The sequence below is a fragment of the Pristiophorus japonicus genome, chromosome 11, assembly GCF_044704955.1.
Source record: "Pristiophorus japonicus isolate sPriJap1 chromosome 11, sPriJap1.hap1, whole genome shotgun sequence".
NCBI lineage: Eukaryota > Metazoa > Chordata > Chondrichthyes > Pristiophoridae > Pristiophorus > Pristiophorus japonicus.
In genome coordinates, this window is record NC_091987.1 from 132,703,657 (window position 1) to 132,725,788 (window position 22,132).

Below are 22,132 nucleotides of genomic sequence, written 5' to 3' on the forward strand. Positions count from 1 at the left end.
CATCACGTACGGCACCGCTCTGGCCTTGTGGTGTACTGGCCTGGCGTCCGGGTTTATGTGAATCACTTGGCCCCCATGAAAGTACTGATGCCGGGTTGAAATAATGAGTCAAATTTGTGAACATGATACTCGCTCCATAGAAGAAATTGCATTGATATCGCCCCATTTCCAGTTCATGACAGCAAGCCAACTCCTCCCCAGTAGTGCGGGATCGTCCCCCGGGACAATCCAGAGTGGCAACCTGTTCTCCGAATCTTTGTGGGTCATGACTACCGTGACGCTGCCTAGCACCGGCATGATCTTCTTTGTATATGTCCGTAGCTGTGCGACAATCAGCAATAATTTTGGCCACCTGGCCTTGGACACCCACAACCTTTCAAACTGTTTGATACTCATCAGAGACTGGCTGGCCCCCGTGTCTAGCTCTATTAATACTGGGATGCCATTGAGAAAACTTTCATCGTTATCGGTGGCGTCCTGGTACATGAACTGTATACGTGCTCCACATGAACTCGCTGAACTTCAGCTTCCAGCGATTTCCCCCAGTATTCATTTGGCCTCGTAGGGCTTCAGGCCCGTCCTCCTTGTACATCAACCTGGCTGCAGGCTTCCTGCACATATGCGCCAAGTGACCGCTGACGTTGCAGTTTCTGCAGGTATATTGCTGATACCTGCAAGCTCTGGCTGGGTGTTTGCCTCCACACCTCCAGCATGAGCTGGAGGCCCCGTTGTTGGACAAAAGGTCCATTACCAGTTGATCGTCTCTGGCTGTCCCTATAACTGTCCTTAAGCGCACCATTAACAGGTGTTGATGGCCCCATTACTGGCCGCATTGTCCATTGAAGTGGCATGAATGGCCGTTCAGCTAGTCATTGTCTCTGTTGAATTCCCCGTTTGGGTTCGACTACATGCTGGGGCATGTCCGATTGCCCTTGTCTGCCTAGAGAACTGTGTGCCGTGTTAACAATGTTGACTCCCTGGTCGTTTGCTGCATTTGAGTCAAGATTATTGTCATACATCATTCTGGTCTCTTCCTCCCCTGAGATAAATGTCTGGATTATCAGAGCCGCCGCTTCCAAGGTCAAGTCTTTGGTCTCAATCAGTTTCCTGAAAACCCCAGCGTGCCCGATGCCCTCAATAAAAAAGTCTCGCAGCATCTCCGCTCTGCATGCATCTGGGAACTTACATAGGCTCGTCAGTCGCCGGAGGTCTGCCACGAAGTCAGGAACACTTTGCCCTTCTCGCCGGTGCGTGTAAAACCGATGTCTCGCCATGTGCATGTTGCTCGCCGGTTTAAGGTGTTCCCCGATCAACTTACTGAGCTCTTCGAATGTCTTGTCCGCCGGCTTCTCTGGCACTTGAAGGTCCTTCATCAGGGAGTACGTCCTGGATCCACAAACCATCAGGAGATGAGCCCTGCGTTTGTCGGCCGAATCCTGCCCAACCATTCCTTAGTGACAAAACTTTGCTGTAGTCTCTCAATAAAGTCGTTTAAATCATCACCAATACAGTACCTCTCTTCTGTGTTGCTAGTGGCCATGCTCGCGTGGTTTAAATCTCAGTTTCTCATCGTCAATGATATGTCCTTACTATACAGTATAAATGCACACGAGGCCCATACTTGAGAGAAGGTCACTCTGTGACCAGTTACCTTCATTACCAAGACCTCAAGTGATGAAGGTGGGTGGAGCTTCCCCTTTTATACCTGAAAGTCCAGGTTAGGAGTGTCTCCCACAAGTTCACCCCCTTGTGGTCAATGTTCTCAAGGTGTACAACAGTTTATACATGGGTTACAATGATAGTTGAATACATAACAGGCCCTATATACATACAAGCTGTTGCTGTTGTTTCCTGGCAGTGAGGAAGGAAAGCCTACCCGACAGGCAAGTAGAGTAACGGAGGTGTTGCGAATGCACATCGCATATCTGGCTTCTCCATAACCGTGCTGCATTCCAGCTCGGGTCGCCTACTCTGGTTCTTGGAGGTTTCATCACATGACCTCCTGCCTCTAACTGCCCCACCCCCACACTCCTCCCATTGGTCTCGTGTCCATTCTGATGGCACTCTGCCTTGCACGCTAATTGGAAAGCCAACACTCTTCATTACCCAATCAATCAATCTGTCAGTCACACAGCCTTTTTTCCCCAATCTCCAATATTTTTATAACTAATAAACAGATGTATTCAAAGAAAATGAAAACAGCACATTTTTTAATGTCCACATGATATTTCTCCCGGTTTGCTCACAGCAGTGCCTTGGAGATTAATCTTTAATCCCTGGAGGCTCCAGGCCAATTCTGGAGGGTTGGTAACCCTAATTCCAACTTACCTGAACAACCAGCATTGCCCCCACAGCTGTTTAATTTTCCATTTGTTGCTTTGAAGTTAAAATGGGAGAGATATTTAATTCAAATTGCAAATGAAAGTGCACTTGAATAAAGAGCCCTTTCAGTCGCAAATGCTGTGGTGTTCGAGTACAGGGACATCTGAGTGAAGTGGCCTTTGCAGAAATTCATGTAATATTTTACTTTTAAATGAACTATAAAATGGCTCACATGCTGTTATTGTTCCTCTCAGCACCATATTGCTGTATGCTAATCAGCGCTGACATTTCACAATGCTTTCAGAAACTTTTCAAAGCCTGTTTTGTGTTGGTCAAACGCAGGGTGAGAATGCGAAGTAGGTCAGGTGCTGTACAGTTCAGCATGAGTCTAGTTCGGGCCTATCCCTCGGATTGAAATGGTAACAATAGTGCGGGAATGACTGCTAGTGAGCTGATCGTACAAACGCTTAAAGCACTCGTATCAAGATCCTCTGCCTGCTATTGTAACGGAGGAGTTAACCTGTTTAAAATAGATGGCCTCTCTTTAAGAGAGTGGAAGGAGGAGCTTGGATGAAGCACTTGCACGACCATGGCACTGGCCGAGAGGAGAAAATGAACAGCAGGTGAAGGGTTGTAATAACAGGTCTCAGGGTAAAAGTGCCATGTCTGGGCTCCGGGCATCTGCCAGGAACGCGTATCGCAAAATGGCGAACTCACACCCCATGACTACCCACCCATGGACAGAATGTCACGGGCTCAGACTGTGCAACTTCACCTGGTATATGCCAAAAGCCCAGAAACAGAATAAACAAAAGCAATTTAAAAAAAACACTCTGGGATGTGGGCGTCGCTGGCGAAGCCGCCATTTATTGGCCAGCCCTAGTTGCCCTGAGAAGATGGTGGGTAGGCCTTCGACAACTCACAGGGCAGTTAAGAATCAAACACATTGGGGTGGGACTGGAAAAGAAAGAAGGACTTGCATTTATATAGCGCCTTTTATGATCACCGGACATCTCAAAGCACTTTACAGCCAATTAAGTACTTTTGGAGTGTAGTCACTGCTGTAATGTGGGAAACGTGGCAATCAATTTGCGCACAGCAAGCTCCCACAAACAGTAATGTGATAATGACCAGATGATCTGTTTTTTGTTGTGTTGATTGAGGAATTAATATTGGCCAATACATCAGGGATAACTCTCCAGTTCTTCAAAATCTTTTATGTCCACTTGAGAGAGCAAACGGAGCCTCAGTTTAATGTCTCATCCGAAAGACAGCACCTCTGACAGTGCAGCACTGCACTGGAGTGTCAGCCTAGATTTATGTGCTCAAGTCCCTGGAGTGGGATATGAACCCACAACCTTCTGACTCAGAGGCAAGAGTGCTACCCACTGAGCTACATCTGACACAGGAGTCACGTTAAGGACGTCCTTCCCTAAAGGACATCAGTGAACCAGTTGGGTTTTTACAACAATCCAACAGCTTCACCAGCTTTTTATTTCCAGATTTTTTTAAAAATTGAATTCCAATTCTCAAACTGCCATAGTGCAATTTGAATTCATGTTTGTTGGATTACTTGTCCAGTAACATAATCACTACACTGCCGTACCAGTCGAACTGCCTATCAGAGAAAGTAGGGGAGTGCTTCTTCTGCCGTTCAATCTGTAGTGCAGACCAGGGCATAGCCTTCAGGGGAAGAAAGAAAAAAATATATAAAAAGCGAATTCGAGCTGAGAGCAGATGTTGGAGACCAAAGTGCCTTCCAGTAGCATTCAGGAGCAGCCTGTGTAATTATCTCTGCTCTCACACCCAGACAGGTTTATTTCCGCTCGGGCCTTTTACAGCAGGAACTTGTAAGTATAACTCAGTTTGCTGACCTAACACTAATCTTCTGCTGCTACCTCTCAGCATGTTGATAAATTAAAATAAAATAAAATTAATTCAAGACCTTGGAACTGGGCCAGAGAATTAATGAACAAGCAACACCCTCGGGCATCTGGTGATATAACCTAACATTTAGCACAATTACTCAGAAGACCCCCCCCCCCGCCCCCATTATATTGTCGGGTTTTTATAAAACTGAAGAGTCTACTGCAGTCCCTGTAATTGGACGTTGTCCCCTCCTAGCAGGGAGTCATGCCTGCTCCGTAATCTATCCTTGTAGAGATACATACCCCAAGAATTAGCAGTGACCCTCCTTGCGGTAATTGGCATTTACCTTGGTTTGATACTAAGCTACCTCACTCGGTTCAGGATGGTGCATTGAAGCTTAGACCGTGAATGTGTTCATTTACAATTAAGCAGCGATATAAGGGTACGAATCAGTAATCCTGTTTCCGGGAGATTTGCGTCTAACTGGTGCAGCAGGAGTGTTGAGTTGGGAATGAAGGGCCTAGAATCATAGAAAAATTACAACACAGAAGAAGGCCATTCGGTCCTGTGCCGGTTGAAAAAGGGTTACCCAACCAAATCCCACCTTCCAGCACACGGTCCGTAACCCTGTAGGTTACGGCTCTTTAAGTGCATATCCAAGTACTTTTTAAATGTGATTACAGTTTCTGCCTGTACCACCCTTTCAGGCAGCGAGTTCCAGACTCCCACCACCCTCTGGGTGAAGAAATGCTTCCTCATTTCCCTCTAATCTTTCTGCCAACTACTTTAAATCTATGCCCCCTGGTTATTGACCCCTCTGCTAAGGGAAATAGGTCCTTCCTATCCACTCTCCTCATAATTTTATACACCTCAATTAAATCTCCCCCCACCCTCCTTTGTTCCAAGGAAAACAAACCCAGCCTATCCAATCTTTCCTCAAAGCAAACGTTTTCCAGTCCTGGCAACATCCTCATAAATCTCCATTGCACGCTTTCTAGTGCAATCACATCCTTCCTGTAATGTGGTGACCAGAACTGCACAAAGTACTCAAGCTGTGGCCTAACTAGTGTTGTATTGTATTCTAAGCCTCGGCTAATAAAGGATAGTATTCCGTATGCTTTTTTAACTACCTTATCTTCTTTTAAGGATCTGTCGACATATACTCCAAGCTTCCTCTGTTCCTCCACACCTCTCCGTATCCTCCCATTTATTGTGTATTCCCTTGCCTTGTAGCCCCATCCCCAAATGCATTACCTCACACTTCTCCGGATTGATGGCCTCTGCCAATTTCTTTCTGGGCTGCAATCCAATGTTGTTTTGCCTATCGGGAGCTGGAGAGCTTGAGCCTGTTTTGTGCACTGGTCTCATTCAGGCCCCAGGCTTGATGCAAAAGTGCTCACCTGATGCAATTCTCTTGTGTTGGTGCTGAACTTTTTCCCTTGTGTGCCCATTTGGAATGGGAACAAGGGAAGTTCCATTGAGCAAAAGAGTTCTGAAGTCACCCTTGTAATTTTTTTGTAATATTCATTGTACCGTTTTAAGTGCCTTGTTATATTTCTTTTAGACAGTTTTTCCATATTTCTGAACTTTTCAATACATTTTTCTGAAAAGAATTTCAGGGTGTATTTTTGTTACTACCTTAAGTTAAGTTTATTTTTAAAGCCCCTCAAATATCACACTGCTTCAATTCCCAAAGTACAGAGGGGTGTTACTGAATACTGCCATGTGCCCAACCTGAGGTCCATCCTGAGCATCAATTAAGAAAAAAAAGACTTGCATTTATAGAGCACCTTTCAAAACCTCAGGACATTCCAAAGCACTTTACAGCCAATGAAGTACCTTTGAGGTGTAGTCACTGTTGTAATGTAGGAAACATGGTAGTTAATTTGCATACAGCAAGCTCCCACACACTGCAGTGTGATAATGACCAGATAATCTGTTTTAGTGATGTTGATGCTCTTCTTTGAAATTATGCCATGGGACTCTTTTGCAGAATCTCTACCTGAGAGAGCAGTCAGGCCTTGGTGTGATATCTCATCTGAAAGATGGAATCTCTGACAGTGCAGCATTTTCTGAGTACTGCACTGGAGTGTCAGACTAGATTTTGTGCTCAAGTCTCTGGAGTGGGACTTGAACCCACAACCTTCTGAGGTGAACGTGCTACCAACTGAGCCAAGGCTGACACTCTAAGTGACCAGATTTCAATGCTTTGATGATTGAAGGCCATAGAAGATGTACGTGTGGCCAGACTTTCCATTGTATGCTTCATCTTCACCATGTCCTACATCGGAACAGGAGGAGGCCATTCAGCCCTTCGAGCCCGCTCCGCCTCACCATTCTATCAGATCATGGCTGTTCGGTACCTCAATTCCATTTATCCACCATTGCTCCATATCCCTTAATACCCCAACCCAACAACAATCTATCGACCTCAGTCTTGTAAATTTCAATTGACCTACCATCTACAGCCTTTTGGGGGAGCGAGTTCCAGATTTCCACTACACTTTGTGAAAAAGTGTTTCCTGATTTAATTCCAGATGGCCTAGCTCCAGTTTTAAGATTATGTCCCCTTGTTCTGGATTCCCCCACTAGAGGAAATACTTTATCTGTACTTAGCTTTTTGAACCCATTTATAATTTTAAACACCTGTTAGATCATTCCTCAATCTTGTAAGGTCAAGGGAATACAAGCCAAGTGTCTTGCTGAGGTATGGTTGTGCACAAGATACAATGACAGAGCTATAAGGTGAGATGTTGACATAAATTAGCAAATGTAGAACTGCTCAACAGGCAATTCTTTGTCATGCCATCATTGACTTGACTCACGGAACTAGTGTGGAGCATTTTTGAAGCTTTAGAAAAGTTCCAACATTTTTGTTAATCCTATTTGCAACCACTTATCTTTAAGTAGCTGCATGCTGTTAATTTTGAGCAGCAGCCCTTTAAAAACTGCATTATTCTGTGGGTTCCCTTTGCTGCACAAACTGTGCAGAAAACATTGAAATGATACTCATGAGCTGCAGATTGGAAAACTGCAAATGTCACGCCCCTATTCAAAAAAGGAGACAGACAAAAAGCAGGAAACTATAGAGCAGTTAGCCTAACATCTGTGGTTGGGAAGATGTTGGAGTCCATTAATAAAGAAGCAGTAACAGGACATTTGGAAAAGCAAAATTTGGTCAGGCAGAGTCAGCATGGATTTATGAAGGGGAAGTCATATTTGACAAATTTGCTGGAATTCTTTGAGAATGTAACGAACAGGGTGGATAAAGGGGAACCAGTGGATGTGGTGCATTTGGACTTCCAGAAGACATTTGACAAGGTGCCACACAAAAGGTTACTGCACATGATAAAAGTTCACAGGGTTGGGGGAATATATTAGCATGGATAGCAGATTGGCTAACAAACAGAAAACAGAGAGTCGGGATAAATGGTTCATTCTCTGGTTGGCAACCAGTAACTAGTGGGTTGCCACAGGGATCAGTGCTGGGACCCCAACTATTTACAATCTATATTGACGACTTGGAAGAAGGGACTGAGTGTAACGTAGCCAAGTTTGCTGACGATACAAAGATGGGAGGAAAAGCAATGTGTGAGGGGGACATTAAAAAGCTGCAAAAGAACATAGACAGGCTAAGTGAGTGGGCAAAAAATTGGCAGATGGAGTATAATGTTGGAAAGTGTGAGGTCATGCACTTTGGCAGAAAAAAATCAAAGAGCAAGTTATTATTTAAATGGAGAAAGATTGCAAAGTGCTGCAGTACAGCGGGACCTGGAGGTGCATGAAACACAGAAGGATAGTATGCAGGTACAGCAAGTGATCAGGAAGGCCAATGGAATCTTGGCCTTTATTGCAAAGGGGATGGAGTATAAAAGCAGGGAAGTCTTGTTACAGCTGTACAGGGTATTGGTGAGGCCACACCTGGAATACTGCGTGCAGTTTTGGTTTCCATATTTATAAAAGGATATGCTTGCTTTGGAGGCAGTTCAGAGAAGGTTCACTAGGTTGATTCCAGGGATGAGGGGTTTGACTTATGAGGAAAGGTTGAGTAGGTTAGGCCTCTACTCATTGGAATTCATAAGAATGAGAGGTGATCTTATCGAAACGTATAAGATTATGAGGGGGCTTGACAAGGTGGATGCAGAGAGGATGTTTCCACTGGTGGGGGAGACTAGAACTAGAGGGCATGATCTTAGAATAAAGGGCCACTCATTTGGAACTGAGATGAAAAATTTCTTCTCAGAGGGTTGTGAATCTGTGGAATTCGCTGCCTCAGAGAGCTGTGGAAGCTGGGACATTAAATAAATTTAAGACAGAAATAGACAGTTTCTTAAACAATAAGAGGTTATGGGGAGCGGGCAGGGAAGTGGAGCTGAGTCCATTATCAGATCAGCCATGATCTTATTGAATGGCGGAGCAGGCTCGAGGGGCCGTATGGCCTACTCCTGCTCCTATTTCTTATGTTCTTATGTTCTTACTGCATCCAGCAAGGCCAGCTCATCAATCTACTGCATTTCAGCCTCTTACAATAGTTCCAGCCTCTTGAGCTCGGATCATTGAACATTCCCAATAAAGTACAGGCGTTCATCAAATACTGAAACTACAGTATAAAGCCTGAATATGGATGAGTCTGTAATGGGCTGGAATACAAAAAGCCCTGGTCATTGATGCGGTGAATTCAGTCAGTTCCACTGCTTGCAAAGCTCTTGCTCCCAGAATACTGAATCGTGCCGTTTCATCCAAGCAGAGAATAAAATAGTGTGCCCTCATCTGATTCAATCACTAGAATTTCAGAGTCCCTTTTGAACTGTTGGATCGAGCTTTTAACCTCTTTATTCTGTTGAAATAGTTTTTTTCAGAAGAACTTAGCACCGTATTTATCTGTACAATTGGTAATAAAAATGAATTCAATGGTACATTGGAGAATGACACAGTCCACCTCATATACACATGGTAGATATATTTTACTTTGTAATGTTCCACTCAGTTCATCTGTTTCCCTTCAAATGAGTTTGCCAGCTATTGCAACAAGAAATTTGCAATGGACAAACCTTCAGCTTTTTGAATTAAATAGGAACAAGCAATTCACAATTTATGACTAACGGATTATAGAATCTTGCAGCACAGAAAGAGGCCATTTGGCCCATCGTGTCTGTGCCGGCTCTCTGAAAGAGCCATCCAATTAGTCCCACTCCCCTGCTCTTTTCCCATAGCTTTGTAAATGTTTCTTTTTCCAAGTATTTATCCAATTCCCTTTTGAAAGTTACTGTTGAACCTGTTTCCGTCATCCTTTCAGGCAGTCCATTCCACATGAAACAAAGTTAAAGTTAAAAGGCGAGCAGCCCAGGTTTGTTGGTGTGTTCACACTCTGTGCCAGACAGTAGTAACTAATGTTCACACCTGCAATTCTCAGCATGGTCTCTGTAAAGTCCTTACTCAATGGCACGTTCTATGGACAAGGTCACTCTATGACCTGAACCTTTATTCACAGGACCAAGAAGTGATGACCCTGCGTGGGACCTCCCTTTATATACCTGGATGACCATGTAAGGAGTGTCTCCCACAAGTTCACCCCCTGTGGTCAAGGTGTGCATTGCTTAAGTATATACAGTATTGCAGTGGTGTTACATGGAGGTTACATACATGACAGTCTCTGTGCCCAATATCTGCAGTAACGTTTGGAGAAGATGCCGAGAACAGGTTCAGTACTTTGCCCAGAAGGGGAAAAGAAATCAAACACTAATCCATCCTGGGCTAAACTCAGCTGAATTTTGTGTGAATGCCAGTCAAGTACTGGCATTTATGTAGTGCCTTTCACATCTTCAGGGACTATCAGGAAAAACTGGACAAGCTGGGCCCTTTCCTCTTGAAAAGAGAAGGCTGAGGGATGACTTAATAGAGATCGTTAAAATTATGAAGGGGTTCGATAGGGTAGGCTGAGAGAAGATGTTTCCACTTGTGGGGGAGTCCAAAACTAAGGGCCATAAATATAAGATCGTCACTAATAAATCCAATAGGGAATTCAGGAGAAACTTCTTTACCCAGGGAGTGGTGAGAATGTGGAGCTCACTACCACAAGGAGTAGTTGAGGTGAATAGCACAGATGCAATTAAGGGGAAGCTGGATAAATACATGAGGGAGAAAGGAAAATAAGGATTTGTTGATTGGGTGAGATGAAGCGGGGTGGGAAGAGGCTAGAGTGGAGTATAAACACCGGTATAGACTGAACAGCCTGTTTCTGTGCTGTAAATTTTATGTAATTCAATGTAAATAAGCTGGGTTTTAAGGACGGTCTTAAAAGGGGAGAGGGAGATGGAGAGTCAGAGCACTTTATGGAGAGAATTCCAGTGATTTATCTCCACCAAAGATTTGGCAAAGTTAGCGGTGAGGGTAACCACAGGAGTCAGTTGAGCAGAGCGTTTTGGGGAGGAGTTTCAAAGCTGGAGGAGGTTACAGAGATAGGGAGGGCGAGGACGGGGACACCTCAATGTAGTTCAGTAAGGACAGGACTGATGGGTGAGTGAGACTGGGTGCGAGTCTTCGGATGAACGTTTCATCTGAAAGCCGGATCCGTTATTGGTGTGAAAACAATTTAGATTTGTATTTATTTTTGATCAGCAACATAATTAAAGTGTTGTTAGCCCTGCATGTAGTCTCTGTGATTAGCTTTGCTGATTTTTCTCTCGTGCGGCTGCAGCGAAGTGAGATAAGTGCTTGAATGTCTCACCCAGAGACAGTCACGCAGCAAAGAGGGGATTGCATTGCTCAGTAAACTGAGAGTAGTGCCCCTATCCTAATCAAAACAGATAATTCTCTTACTGAAACATTAGCACATCAATCAAAGTCATAGACAAGCCAGGTCTCAGGAGATGAAGTAATAAGTGGAAACATTCACTTCAAAAGGCTTCTGAAGCGCTTTTACATACAGGGTACAGTGCAGCAAGAACATTTTTGTCAGCTATTACTTAAGTCCTGTACAGAGATGCTATTTGATCAGTAACTTCCTGAAGTCAGTCGACCTGTGAAGAACTCCTGAATTAGTCGGTGCTCTCCTCTCTTGTGTGTAAAAATACTTATCGGCGACAGTCAGTTAAGATGTGAGCATTTTGCAGTGTAACTCTAATTTAATATATTCTCCTCCCCCCTCCCCCCTCCACTCCCCCCACCGAATGGTTCAGTGAGTTTATCCAATGCACAGCACAGACTAAGAGAATGTAAAGTTTAGATTCGCCAGTTTGTGCTGACCTTGGGTAGAGTGGCAATGGGGAAGCTGGAGGGGGTAAATCAGGCAGGATTCCGTGACCACTGCTAGAACTGCATGTCGGCAGGTATTGTCCCAGGACATGACTGGGCTTGGACGCAATGCATCATCATAGGCAGTCCCTCGGAATCGAGGAAGACTTGCTTTCACTTTTAGCATGAGTTCTTAGGTGGTTGCACAGTCCAATATGAGAACCACAGTCTCTGTCACAGGTGGGACAGTTAGTCGTTGAGGGAAAGGGTGGGCAGGGAGCCTGGTTTGCCGCACGCTCCTTCTGCTGCCTGCGCTTGATTTCTGCATACTCTCGGCGACGATACTCAAGGAGCTCAGCACTCTCCCGGATGCACTTCCTCCACTCTGACCTCCCAGGGGATTTGCAGGATCTTGCGGAGACATCGCTGGTGGTATTTCTGCAGCGACTTGAGGTGTCTACTATACATGGTCCACATCTCTGAGCCATACAGGAGGGCGGGTGCACCATGTAGTTCGATAGCTGACTCTAGACGCTCACACATGTGAATATTGGCTATTTGGGCAAGGTGCTTGAGGGTGCCCGGCACCTGTGGAACTGTGCCCCTGCTCCAAACCAATGCCATTAAAATTCTGGCCACGGCTCAATGGCTGTCTGGTGGCGGAGACCCAGCTCCCCGCCACAATGCATGGGGAGGCTGGCCAACTCCAATTGTGCTGCTTTCTCAGTAAAGTGGGGCCCGAGGCAATAGTTCAGGTTGCCAATCCTCCAGGATTACCCTGAAGTCTCCAGGACTAAAGATTGATCTCCAGAAGACTGCTCCAAGCAACATCATTGGGGCATTAAAAAAATGGTATTTGTTCCATTTCCTTTGAACACCTTTGTTTAGCTTTTCAAATATTGGAGATGGGGGGGGGAAAGAGGCTGTTTGACTGGGCGGGACGGTTTGAGCTGGTGATATCATGTGATGAAAACTCCTGGAATAGGTACAACCAGAGTTGGCAACCCGAGGAGTTGGGTGTAAGAGACTGGGAGGCCGGCCCTTCTTTAGAGCAATACTTCACTGCTGGGGATTGGTAATGGTGAAGGTGTGGCCAGTCCTTGAGTGATAAACGGATGGGCAAACGTTCCCTTAAGTATTACTTTGTGATTTGGAATGAAATACCTGACAGCATATTACTCCAATAAAACACTCAGCCTCCATGATGAATGAAGGAGAGGACAGGCTGGCTTTTTAAAAAAATCTAAAAAATAACTTTACCAAAAAAAAAATTAAAATGCTAATATTTATTTCCCATCCATTGTTTAGTTTTTCCGCATTTTTGGGCCTCCTGGGATAAAAATATTTTCTCCCTCCCCAAAGGAAATCAGCTGGAGACTTGCTTCCAGAATCTGCTCCCAACCAGTAGAGATGTGTGTGTACAGGATCTCGATCATCAATTTATTCCTTTGACCAATACTTCACATTTTTTTTGTTTATTATATGCTTTCTCTTTCCTAACCTGTTTATGCTTCAAATATAAAATGTATTCTCAAAATGTTCAAATCCCTCCCAATCCCTGTAACCTCCTCCAGCCCGACAACACTCAGAACTCTGCACTTCTCCAATTCTAGCCATGTGTCCCCCCCCACGATTTCCTTTCCACCACCTTTGCCGGCCGTACCTTCAGCTGCCTAGACTCTAGGCTCTGGAATTCCCTCCCTAAACTTCTCCACCTCTCTTCCTTTAAGACACTCCTAACTCTTTGAGCAAGCTTTTGGACACCTGTCCTAATGTCCTAAAATTTTGTTTGATAACACTCTTGTGAAGCGCTGTGGAATGTTTTACTACATTAACGGTGCTATATAAATGCAAGTTGTTGTTGTTATAGCACCAGCGTTTCGAAGACTAAGATGAATTGGGAAGGATTTACCTCATTGTTCTGACAGAGTGGAACTTCCGCTCACCCCTTCTGAGGCCACCATCACCCAATTTCCTAGGTCAGGATTCACTGGTGGGCTTCTCGTTGGAGGGGAGGGAGGTGGGATTCCCACCTCTAACAGGCAGCCCTCCAATGCCAACAAGGGACATTAGGCACTGCTGCAGTGGGGGATGGAGGATGCTGTTGTCGCAGCCGAAGAGGTGTGAGGGACCCTAAAGGGGTAGAAGACCCTCAGCAGAGATGGAGGCCTACACGGGTCAGTGTCTGGGAGAGGGGTGGGGAGGCTGGGCTGCTTCCAGCTCCTTTCCCTACAGTTGCGGATATCACTACCGACGATACCCTGGAACTTTCACTGGGCAGTCCCATGGAGGGGCAGTAAGAAGGGCGTACAGAAAGTAAAATGGGACGGGAACCCAGGTCCCACACATTCATGCCAGTATTTACATACGGCAGGTGGAGTAAGCACATCTCGGTACGGGCGTGAGAGGGAAATTTTGCTCAGTGCAGAATTGCAACACTAGGCCTTACCACCTGATTCTTTCCCACCCACCCTTTCCACCTCAATCCTGTCCAATTTCAGCTGAAAATCTGGGGGTAAAATCCAGCCTAAAATGTGTTGGTTCTTCAAATATACAATCTTAATTATCAAGGAAAATGCGACTGACTGTAATTGTCTCTCTGGATTTTAATCAGTTCACACTTGAATTAATTTTGCTGTTTTTTTTCCCCTGAAACAGTTTTACATTTGCCTGTACAGGTAACAATGAAAACACCTGTGAAACTAGAAATCTAAAATGATGGAAATACACAGGTCCTGTCTGCCTGTTTAGGTGGATGTCAAAGATCCCACGGCACTATTCAAAGTAGAGCAGGGTGTTCTGATGGTGTTCTGGCCAACATTCTCCCTCTATCAACTCCACCAAAAGCAAACTTAACTGCTATTCTTCCTAGTGTTCCTCTTGATGAGGGTGCAGAGGAGATTTACTAGAATGAGACCAAGGGTAGGGTAGCCAACACTCCAGGATTGTCCTGGAGTCTCCAGGAATGAAAGACTAGTCTCCAGGACACAAGCATCTCAGGAGAAAAATTGTCTTTGATCTTCTCTTTAATTTTGGAGCTGCTTTACTCCCCCTTTGTATTTCTAATGCCATTTTACAGCCTGACTGAGTTGTATAACATAGGAGCAGGAATTAGCTATTCAGCCCCTCGAGCCTTTTCCACCATTGAATTAGATTATAGCTAATCTGTAACTCCATTTACCTGCCTTGGTTCCATATCCCTTAATACCCTTGCCTGACAAAAATCTATCAATCTGAGTTTTGAAATTTTCAATTGACTCCCAGCCTCAACAGCTTTCTGGGGAGAGTTCCAGATTTCTACTGCCCTTTTTGTGAAGAAGTGCTTCCTGACATCACCCTTAGCGGCCTAGCTCTAATTTTAAGGTTATGCCCCCTTGCTCAGGACTCCCCCTGTCAGAGGAAATAGTTTATTTCTATCTACTCTATCAACTCCTTTAATCATCTTAAACACCTCAATTACATTAGCCCTTAATCTTCTATACTCGAGAGAATACAAGCATTTGATATTTTTATACAAACACTGAATACAAACGTAATCCAGCATTTTTCATCTCTTTCTGATATTTCTTTATTAAGCCAGTTGACCAGCTGCGAAACCTGGGAGCTGCTTCTTTGTAAATAGCAGCTGGCACTTCAGCCCTTGTCCTTTATTCCTGTTTCTCTCTCACCACTTTGGTTTTGTTCACTGCTACAAAGGAACTCCCTTCACCTCCTTTAATCAGCTCAGTCGGAACATTCTCTTGTTTCCTTTTACTTCCTCTTTTCAGTTGTCCTGCTGCGTACATCCCTAGTGTTTTCAGTCTTTATATATTGGCTTTCCATAATAGGAGCAAAAAGAAAAAAAAATGAACGAATTTAAAATTAGCGTTGCAGCTTGAAAGTAGAGGAGACATCCCAGAGCTTTGTAATGATGTGTGTGAAGGGTTTAGGAAGATGAGTGATGCCCTGTGCTAGTGCTTATCCATCTGCTACACTTTAGACATGACAGGTTACATTGTGATTCAACGGTATAAGCTATAATGGCAACATGAATAAAATCAGTTCCTTAACTGTGGAAATTGATATTCATTGTAAATTGCAGTCCCTGATAGTAATGAACCTGAAATTTTCAAATGTACACTAGGATTTCAAAGGAACAGCACTGATAAATGTGAATCTTCTTATTATATATCATTTTCCGACAGATAATGTGCTGTCCCGCTCTTACAGCCTTATAATCTCAGGCTGCGTGCCCTGAACCTGTACACCATCATTATTCAGTGGTATTACTGTACATTTGTTACAAAGATGCTTCCCATTCCCCCTTTTATTTGAATGACCCCTGCTCCTTCTTTAATTCCCTCCATGCGGGTGGGTAAGGGAGGAACAATACATACAAACATACATATAAATTAGGTGCAGGAGTAGGCCATTCGGCCCTTCGGGCCTGCACCACCATTCAATAAGATCATGGCTGATCATTCAACCTCAGTGCCCCTTTACTGGTTTCTTTCCATACCCCTTGATCCCTTTAGCCGTAAGGGCCATATCTAACTCCCTTTTGAATATATCTAACGAACTGACCTCAACAACTTTCTGCGGTAGAGAATTTCACAGCTTAACAATTCTCTGAGTGAAGAATTTTCTCCTCATCTCGGTCCTAAATGGCTTACCCCTTATCCTTAGACTATGACCCCTGGTTCTGGACTTCCTCAGCATCGGGAACATTCTTCCTGCCTCTAACCTGTCCAGTCCCGTCAGAATTTTATATGTTTCTATGAGATCCCCTCTCATCCTTCTAAACTCCAGTGAATACAAGCCCAGTCGATCCAGTCTCTCCTCATATGTAAGTCCTGCCATCCCGGGAATCAGTCTGGTGAACCTTCGCTGCACACCCTCAATAGCAAGAACGTCTTTCCTCAGATTAGGAGACCAAAACTGAACACAATATTCCAGGTGTGGCCTCACCAAGGCCCTGTACAACTGCAGTAAGACCTCCCTGCTCCTATACTCAAATCTTCTAGCTATAAAGGCCAACATGCCATTTGCCTTCTTCACCGCCTGCTGTACCTGCTTGCCAACTTTCAATGACTGATGTACCATGACCCCCAGCTCTTGTTGCAACTCCCCTTTTCCTAATCTGTCACCATTCAGACAATATTCTGCCTTCGTGTTTTTGCCACCAAAGTGGATAACCTCACATTTATCTACATTATACTGCATCTGCCATGCATTTGCCCACTTACCTAACCTATCCAAGTCACCCTGCAGCCTCTTAGCATCCTCCTCGCAGCTCACACTGCCACCCAGCTTAGTGTCATCTGCAAACTTGGAGATATTACAATCAATTCCTTCGTCCAAATCATTAATGTATATTGTAAATAGCTGGGGTCCCAGCATTGAACCCTGTGGCACCCCACTAGTTACTGCCTGCCATTCTGAAAAGGACCCATTTATTCCGACTCTCTGCTTCCTGTCGGCCAACCAGTTCTCTATCCACGTCAATACATTACCCCCAATACCATGTGCTTTAATTTTGCATACCAATCTCTTGTGTGGGACCTTGTCAAAAGCCTTTGAAAGTCCAAATACACCACATCCACTGGTTCTCCCTTGTCCACTCTACTAATTACATCCTCAAAAAATTCTAGAAGATTTGTCAAGCATGACTTCCCTTTCATAAATCCATGCTGACTTGGACCGATCCTGTCACTGCTTTCCAAATGCTCTGCTATTTCATCTTTAATAATTGATTCCAACATTTTCCACACCACCGATGTCAGGCTAACCGGTCTATAATTCCCTGTTTTCTCTCTCCCTCCTTTTTAAAAAGTGGTGTTACATTAGCTATCCTCCACTCCATAGGAACTGATCCAGAGTCAATCGAATGTTGGAAAATGACCACCAGTGCATCCACGATTTCCAGGGCCACTTCCTTAAGTACTCTGGGATGCAGCCTATCAGGCCCTGGGGATTTATTAGCCTTCAATCACGTCAATGTCCCTATCACAATTTCCTGACTAATAAGGATTCCCTTCAGTTGCTCCTTCTCGCTAGACCCTCGGACCCCTAGTATTTCCGGAAGGTTATTTGTGTCTTCCTTAGTGAAGACAGAAGCAAAGTATTTGATCAATTGGTTTGCCATTTCTTTGTTACCGATTATAAATTCACCTGATTCTGACTGCAAGGGACCTACGTTTGTCTTCACTAATCTTTTTCTCTTCACATAACTCTAGAAGCTTTTGCAGTCAGTTTTTATGTTCCCTGCAAGCTACCTCTCATACTCTATTTTCCCCCTCCTAATTAAACCTTTTGTCCTCCTCTGCTGAATTCTAAATTTCTCCCAGTCCTCGGGTTTGCTGCTTTTTCTGGCCAATTTATATGCCTCTTCCTTGGATTTAACAGTATCCCTAATTTCTCTTGTTAGCCACAGTTGAGCCACCTTCCCCGTTTTATTTTTACTCCAGACAGGGATGTGCAATTGTTGAAGTTCATCCATGTGATCTATAAATGTCTTCCATTGCCTATCCACCGTCAACCCTTTAAATATCATTCGCCAGTCTATTCTAGCCAATTCATGTCTCATACCATCGAAGTTACCTTTCCTTAAGTTCAGGACCCTAGTCTCTGAATTAACTGTGTCACTTTCCCTCTTAATAAAGAATTCTACCACATTATGGTCACTCTTCCCCAAGGGGCCTTGCGTAACAAGATTGCTAATTAGTCCTTTCTCATTGCACATCACCCAGTCTAGGTTGGCTAGCCCTCTAGTTGGTTCCTCAACATATTGGTCTAGAAAACCATCCCTAATACACTCTAGGAAATCCTCCTCCACCGTATTGCTACCAGTTTGGTTAGCCAAATCTATATGTAGATTAAAGTCACCCATGATAACCGCTGTACCTTTATTGCACGCATCCGTAATTTCTTGTTTGATGCTATCCCCAACCTCACGACTACTGTTTGGTGGTCTGTATACAACTCCCACTAGCGTTTCCTCCTTTTGTATTCAGCAGCTCTACCCATACAGATTCCCCATCATCCAAGCTAATGTCCTTCCTTACTATTGCGTTAATTTCCTCTTTAACCAGCAATGCTACCCCACCTCCTTTTCCTTTCTGTCTATCCTTTCTGAATGTTGAATACCCCTGGATGTTGAGTTCCCAGCCTTGGTCACCCTAGAGCCATGTCTTCGTAATCCCAATTATATCATATTCGTTAATAGCTGCCTGCGCATTTAATTCGTCCACCTTATTATGAATACTCCTTGCATTGAGACACAGAGCCTTCAGGCTTGTCTTTTTAACACTCTTTTTAACACTCTTTGTCCCTTTAGAATTATGCTGTAATGTGACCCTTTTTGATTTTTGCCTTGGATTTCTCTGCCCTCCACTTTTACTTTTCTTCTTTCTATCTTTTGCTTCTGCCCCCATTTTATTTCCCTCTGTCTCCCTGCATAGATTCCCATCCCCCTGCCATATTAGTTTAACCCCTCCCCAACGGCACTAGCAAACACTTCACCTAGGATATCGGTTCTGGTCCTGCACAGGTGCAGACCATCCGCTTTGCACTGGTCCCACCTCCCCCAGAACCGGTTAAAATATCCCAGGAACTTGAATCCCTCCCTCTTACACCATTCCTCAAGCCACATATTCATCTTAACTATCCTACTATTTCTACTCTGACTAGCACGTGGCACTGGTAGCAATCCTGAGAATACTACCTTTGAGGTCCTGCTTTTTAATTGAACTCCTAACTCCCTAAATTCAGCCCCTAGACATCTGCCCAATGCGGTGGAGGGAGGGTCCAGGCTCCTTTTTCTGATGAACATTGGTGAACCAGCTGGGTTTGTATGATGGTTAGCTTTTCTGGTGCCGGCCCTAAAGTTTAACAGATTGATTGAACTCAAATGGTTATAGGCTCATTTTAATCCTGATCAGAAAGGATTTGCCACTTCACTGAAAAGGCCACAATTTCCGGGCACATCGATGTGAATTTGAATGTTATTTTTGTGTCATAGTAGAAATATGGGAGGTAAAATTTAACTTCAGCAGTTTCGAATCATCGGCCCAGTATATATCATGCCCAATTTTCATTTCTATTGAAGTTGACAATGGCCGGCCGATTCCCTCGCCAAAGTCAGATTCTACCCCCAAATGAGTCAGGGTTGCTGTTAAAACCGTTGTTGTTAAGTATCTATAGCAATGATTATTGATAAACATTAACTCGCTGTGTTATATATTTTCTTTCCTTTTCTCCTCCCGTTCCTTCCAATCCAACTTCAGCACCTGCCAACGAGATGCCCACTCTCAGTGCACCAAAAGGTGGCAGCAAATCATGAGGATGTCCGTGAACGGGACTTGCTATCCTGCCCATGTCCTGGAGCTTCCTGCAAGTGGGAAGGACCGCTGAAGGCCATCCTGCCGCACTTGGCCATCAATCATCGCAGCATCACCACACTCCGGGGAGAGAGCATCGTGTTCCTAGCTGCCGACATTCACCTGCCGGGCGTGGCGGAGTGGGTAACGGTGCAATCCTGCCTCGGCCATCACTTTGTGCTTGTCCTGGAGAAGCAGGAGCGACGTGAGGGGCGCCAGCGATTCCTGGTCTTCGTGCTGCTGCTCGGGACGTCCAGGCAAGCGGAGGGCTTCTCCTACCGGCTGGTGCTGAACGGGCACCGCCGGCAACTGACCTGGGAGGCAACCCCGCGGGGCGTTACTGAGGGCCCAGCCTCGGTCAATACAAGCACCGATAGCCTGGTTTTTGACATTGTGATGGCCCAGCTGTTTGCAGATAACGGAAGCCTTGCCATTAATGTTACAATATCTACCTGCTGACAACAGGCACCAATGACCGTCTCATCTTTCTTATCCCAGCAGTTTTTCCAAGCAGAGACATTTTATACAATACCCGTGAAGTAACTCTCCTTTTTATGGATGACTGATTAATTTTATATTGTTTGTTCAATACCACTGAGGCAAGCATGGTTTATATTGTCGGGTCACACACGAACACTGTTGACATTTATCAGCTCTTTGTGTCAGTCCACAGTTTGAAACACTAATGTGCGCAGAAATAGAAATGTAATGGGTACGTACATTCCAAGCTTGGAAATCACATTCTAGAAGTCTCTTGAAAAATGGAATGATTTTAAAAAGTAATTGCTTTATAAAACTTATTGTAAATACCGACTCCTAAATGTTATTCAATCAGATACCACTTTTACTAAATAAATGTGGAAGGCAAATCACTCCATCTGAGTAGTTCAAGATTTGTTAAATGGCCACAAAGGAATTTGGAACGCTAGGTTGCACCATAGTAACTGCTTAAGTACAATTGGGTTGCTGGGAGTGACTGTGTGGTAGACTTTGTGCGATAGTATATGACAGGTGATAATGAGTCGGCAGCCTGTTGTAGATCGATCCCCATTTTTATTTCTATTGAAGTCAGTGGAAATAAAAGTCAGGAGAGATGTGAAACGGGCTGATGATTCTCTTTTGCCCATTTCACACTATCACACAATGTCAAGTCTACCCCAGGTGGTGCTTATTATAAACTAAATAAAGAGTGATGAGTCGATGGCATGGATTTTGCGGTCAGCGGTGATGTCACGATGCTCGCTGCTGACCTCGAAGAAAGCTGCCTGCAAAGATCAAACGATCGCTGTGGCATTGATTTCACCTTTCACCGACATTAGTTTGATTCTGGCGCCAAGTCAATGGGAGCTTTAGCGTCCAGTGATGTCATAAAGTAGGCTTAGCTGCCAATCACATTAAAGAATTCTCACAGACAGCAAACCAGGAATTAAAATGCACTGATTATCCTTCACTTTTTATAAATTTTACAGAGAGCAAAATAAAGATTGGGACATACACTTGGGATTAAGGTAGAAGCTGAAACATCAAACAAATGTAAAAATAATATTATATTAAAAACCTGTGGAATTTTTATCGTAATGGAAAAATTTGACTCCACAAATATAAATTTAGTTTTTCAGAACCAGAGAGGTTGTTCAGTAGTACTTATGACTTCATACACCATTTAAAATCCAGTTACACCTCATTGAAACATAGACATAGAAAATAGGTGCAGGAGTAGGCCTGCACCACCATTCAATAAGATTATTGCTGATCATTCACCTCAATACCCCTTTCCTGCTTTCTCTCCATACCCCATGATCCCTCTAACCATAAGGGCCATATCTAACTCTCTCTTGAATATATCCAATGAACTGACATCAACAACTCTCTGCGGTTGAGGATTCCACAGGTTAACAACTCTCTGAGTGAAGAAGTTTCTCCTCATCTCACTCCTAAATGGCTTACCCCTTATCCTTAGACTATGTGCCCTGGTTCTGGACTTCCCCAACATTGGGAACATTCTTCCTGCATCTAACCTGTCCAGTCCCGTCAGAATATTATATGTTTCTATGAGATCCCCTCTCATCCTTCTAAACTCCAGTGAATACAGGCCCAGTCGATCCAGTCTCTCCTCATATGTCAGTCCAGCCATCCCGGAAATCAGTCTGGTGAACCTTCGCTGCACTCCCTCAATAGCAAGAACATCCTTCCTCAGATTAGGAGACCAAAACTAACACAATATTCCAGGTGAGGCCTCACCAAGGCCCTGTACAACTGCAGTAAGACCTCCCTGCTCCTATACTCAAATCCCCTAGCTGTGAAGGCCAACATACCATTTGCCTTCTTCACCGCCTGCTGTACCTGCATGC

At 44.3% G+C, this 22,132-nt stretch overlaps 1 protein-coding gene across 1 annotated transcript in view; it reads left to right on the forward strand.

The window, feature by feature from the left end:
- LOC139275582 (E3 ubiquitin-protein ligase SIAH2-like) overlaps positions 1–20,240 on the forward strand; it is a 31,350-nt gene extending 11,110 nt beyond the window's left edge. Inside the window, exon 2 of the mRNA XM_070892752.1 lies at positions 19,689–20,240. Within this exon, the coding sequence (XP_070748853.1) occupies positions 19,689–20,240 (552 nt within the window). The remainder of the gene's footprint in view (positions 1–19,688) is intronic.
- Positions 20,241–22,132: the final 1,892 nt, after the last annotated feature.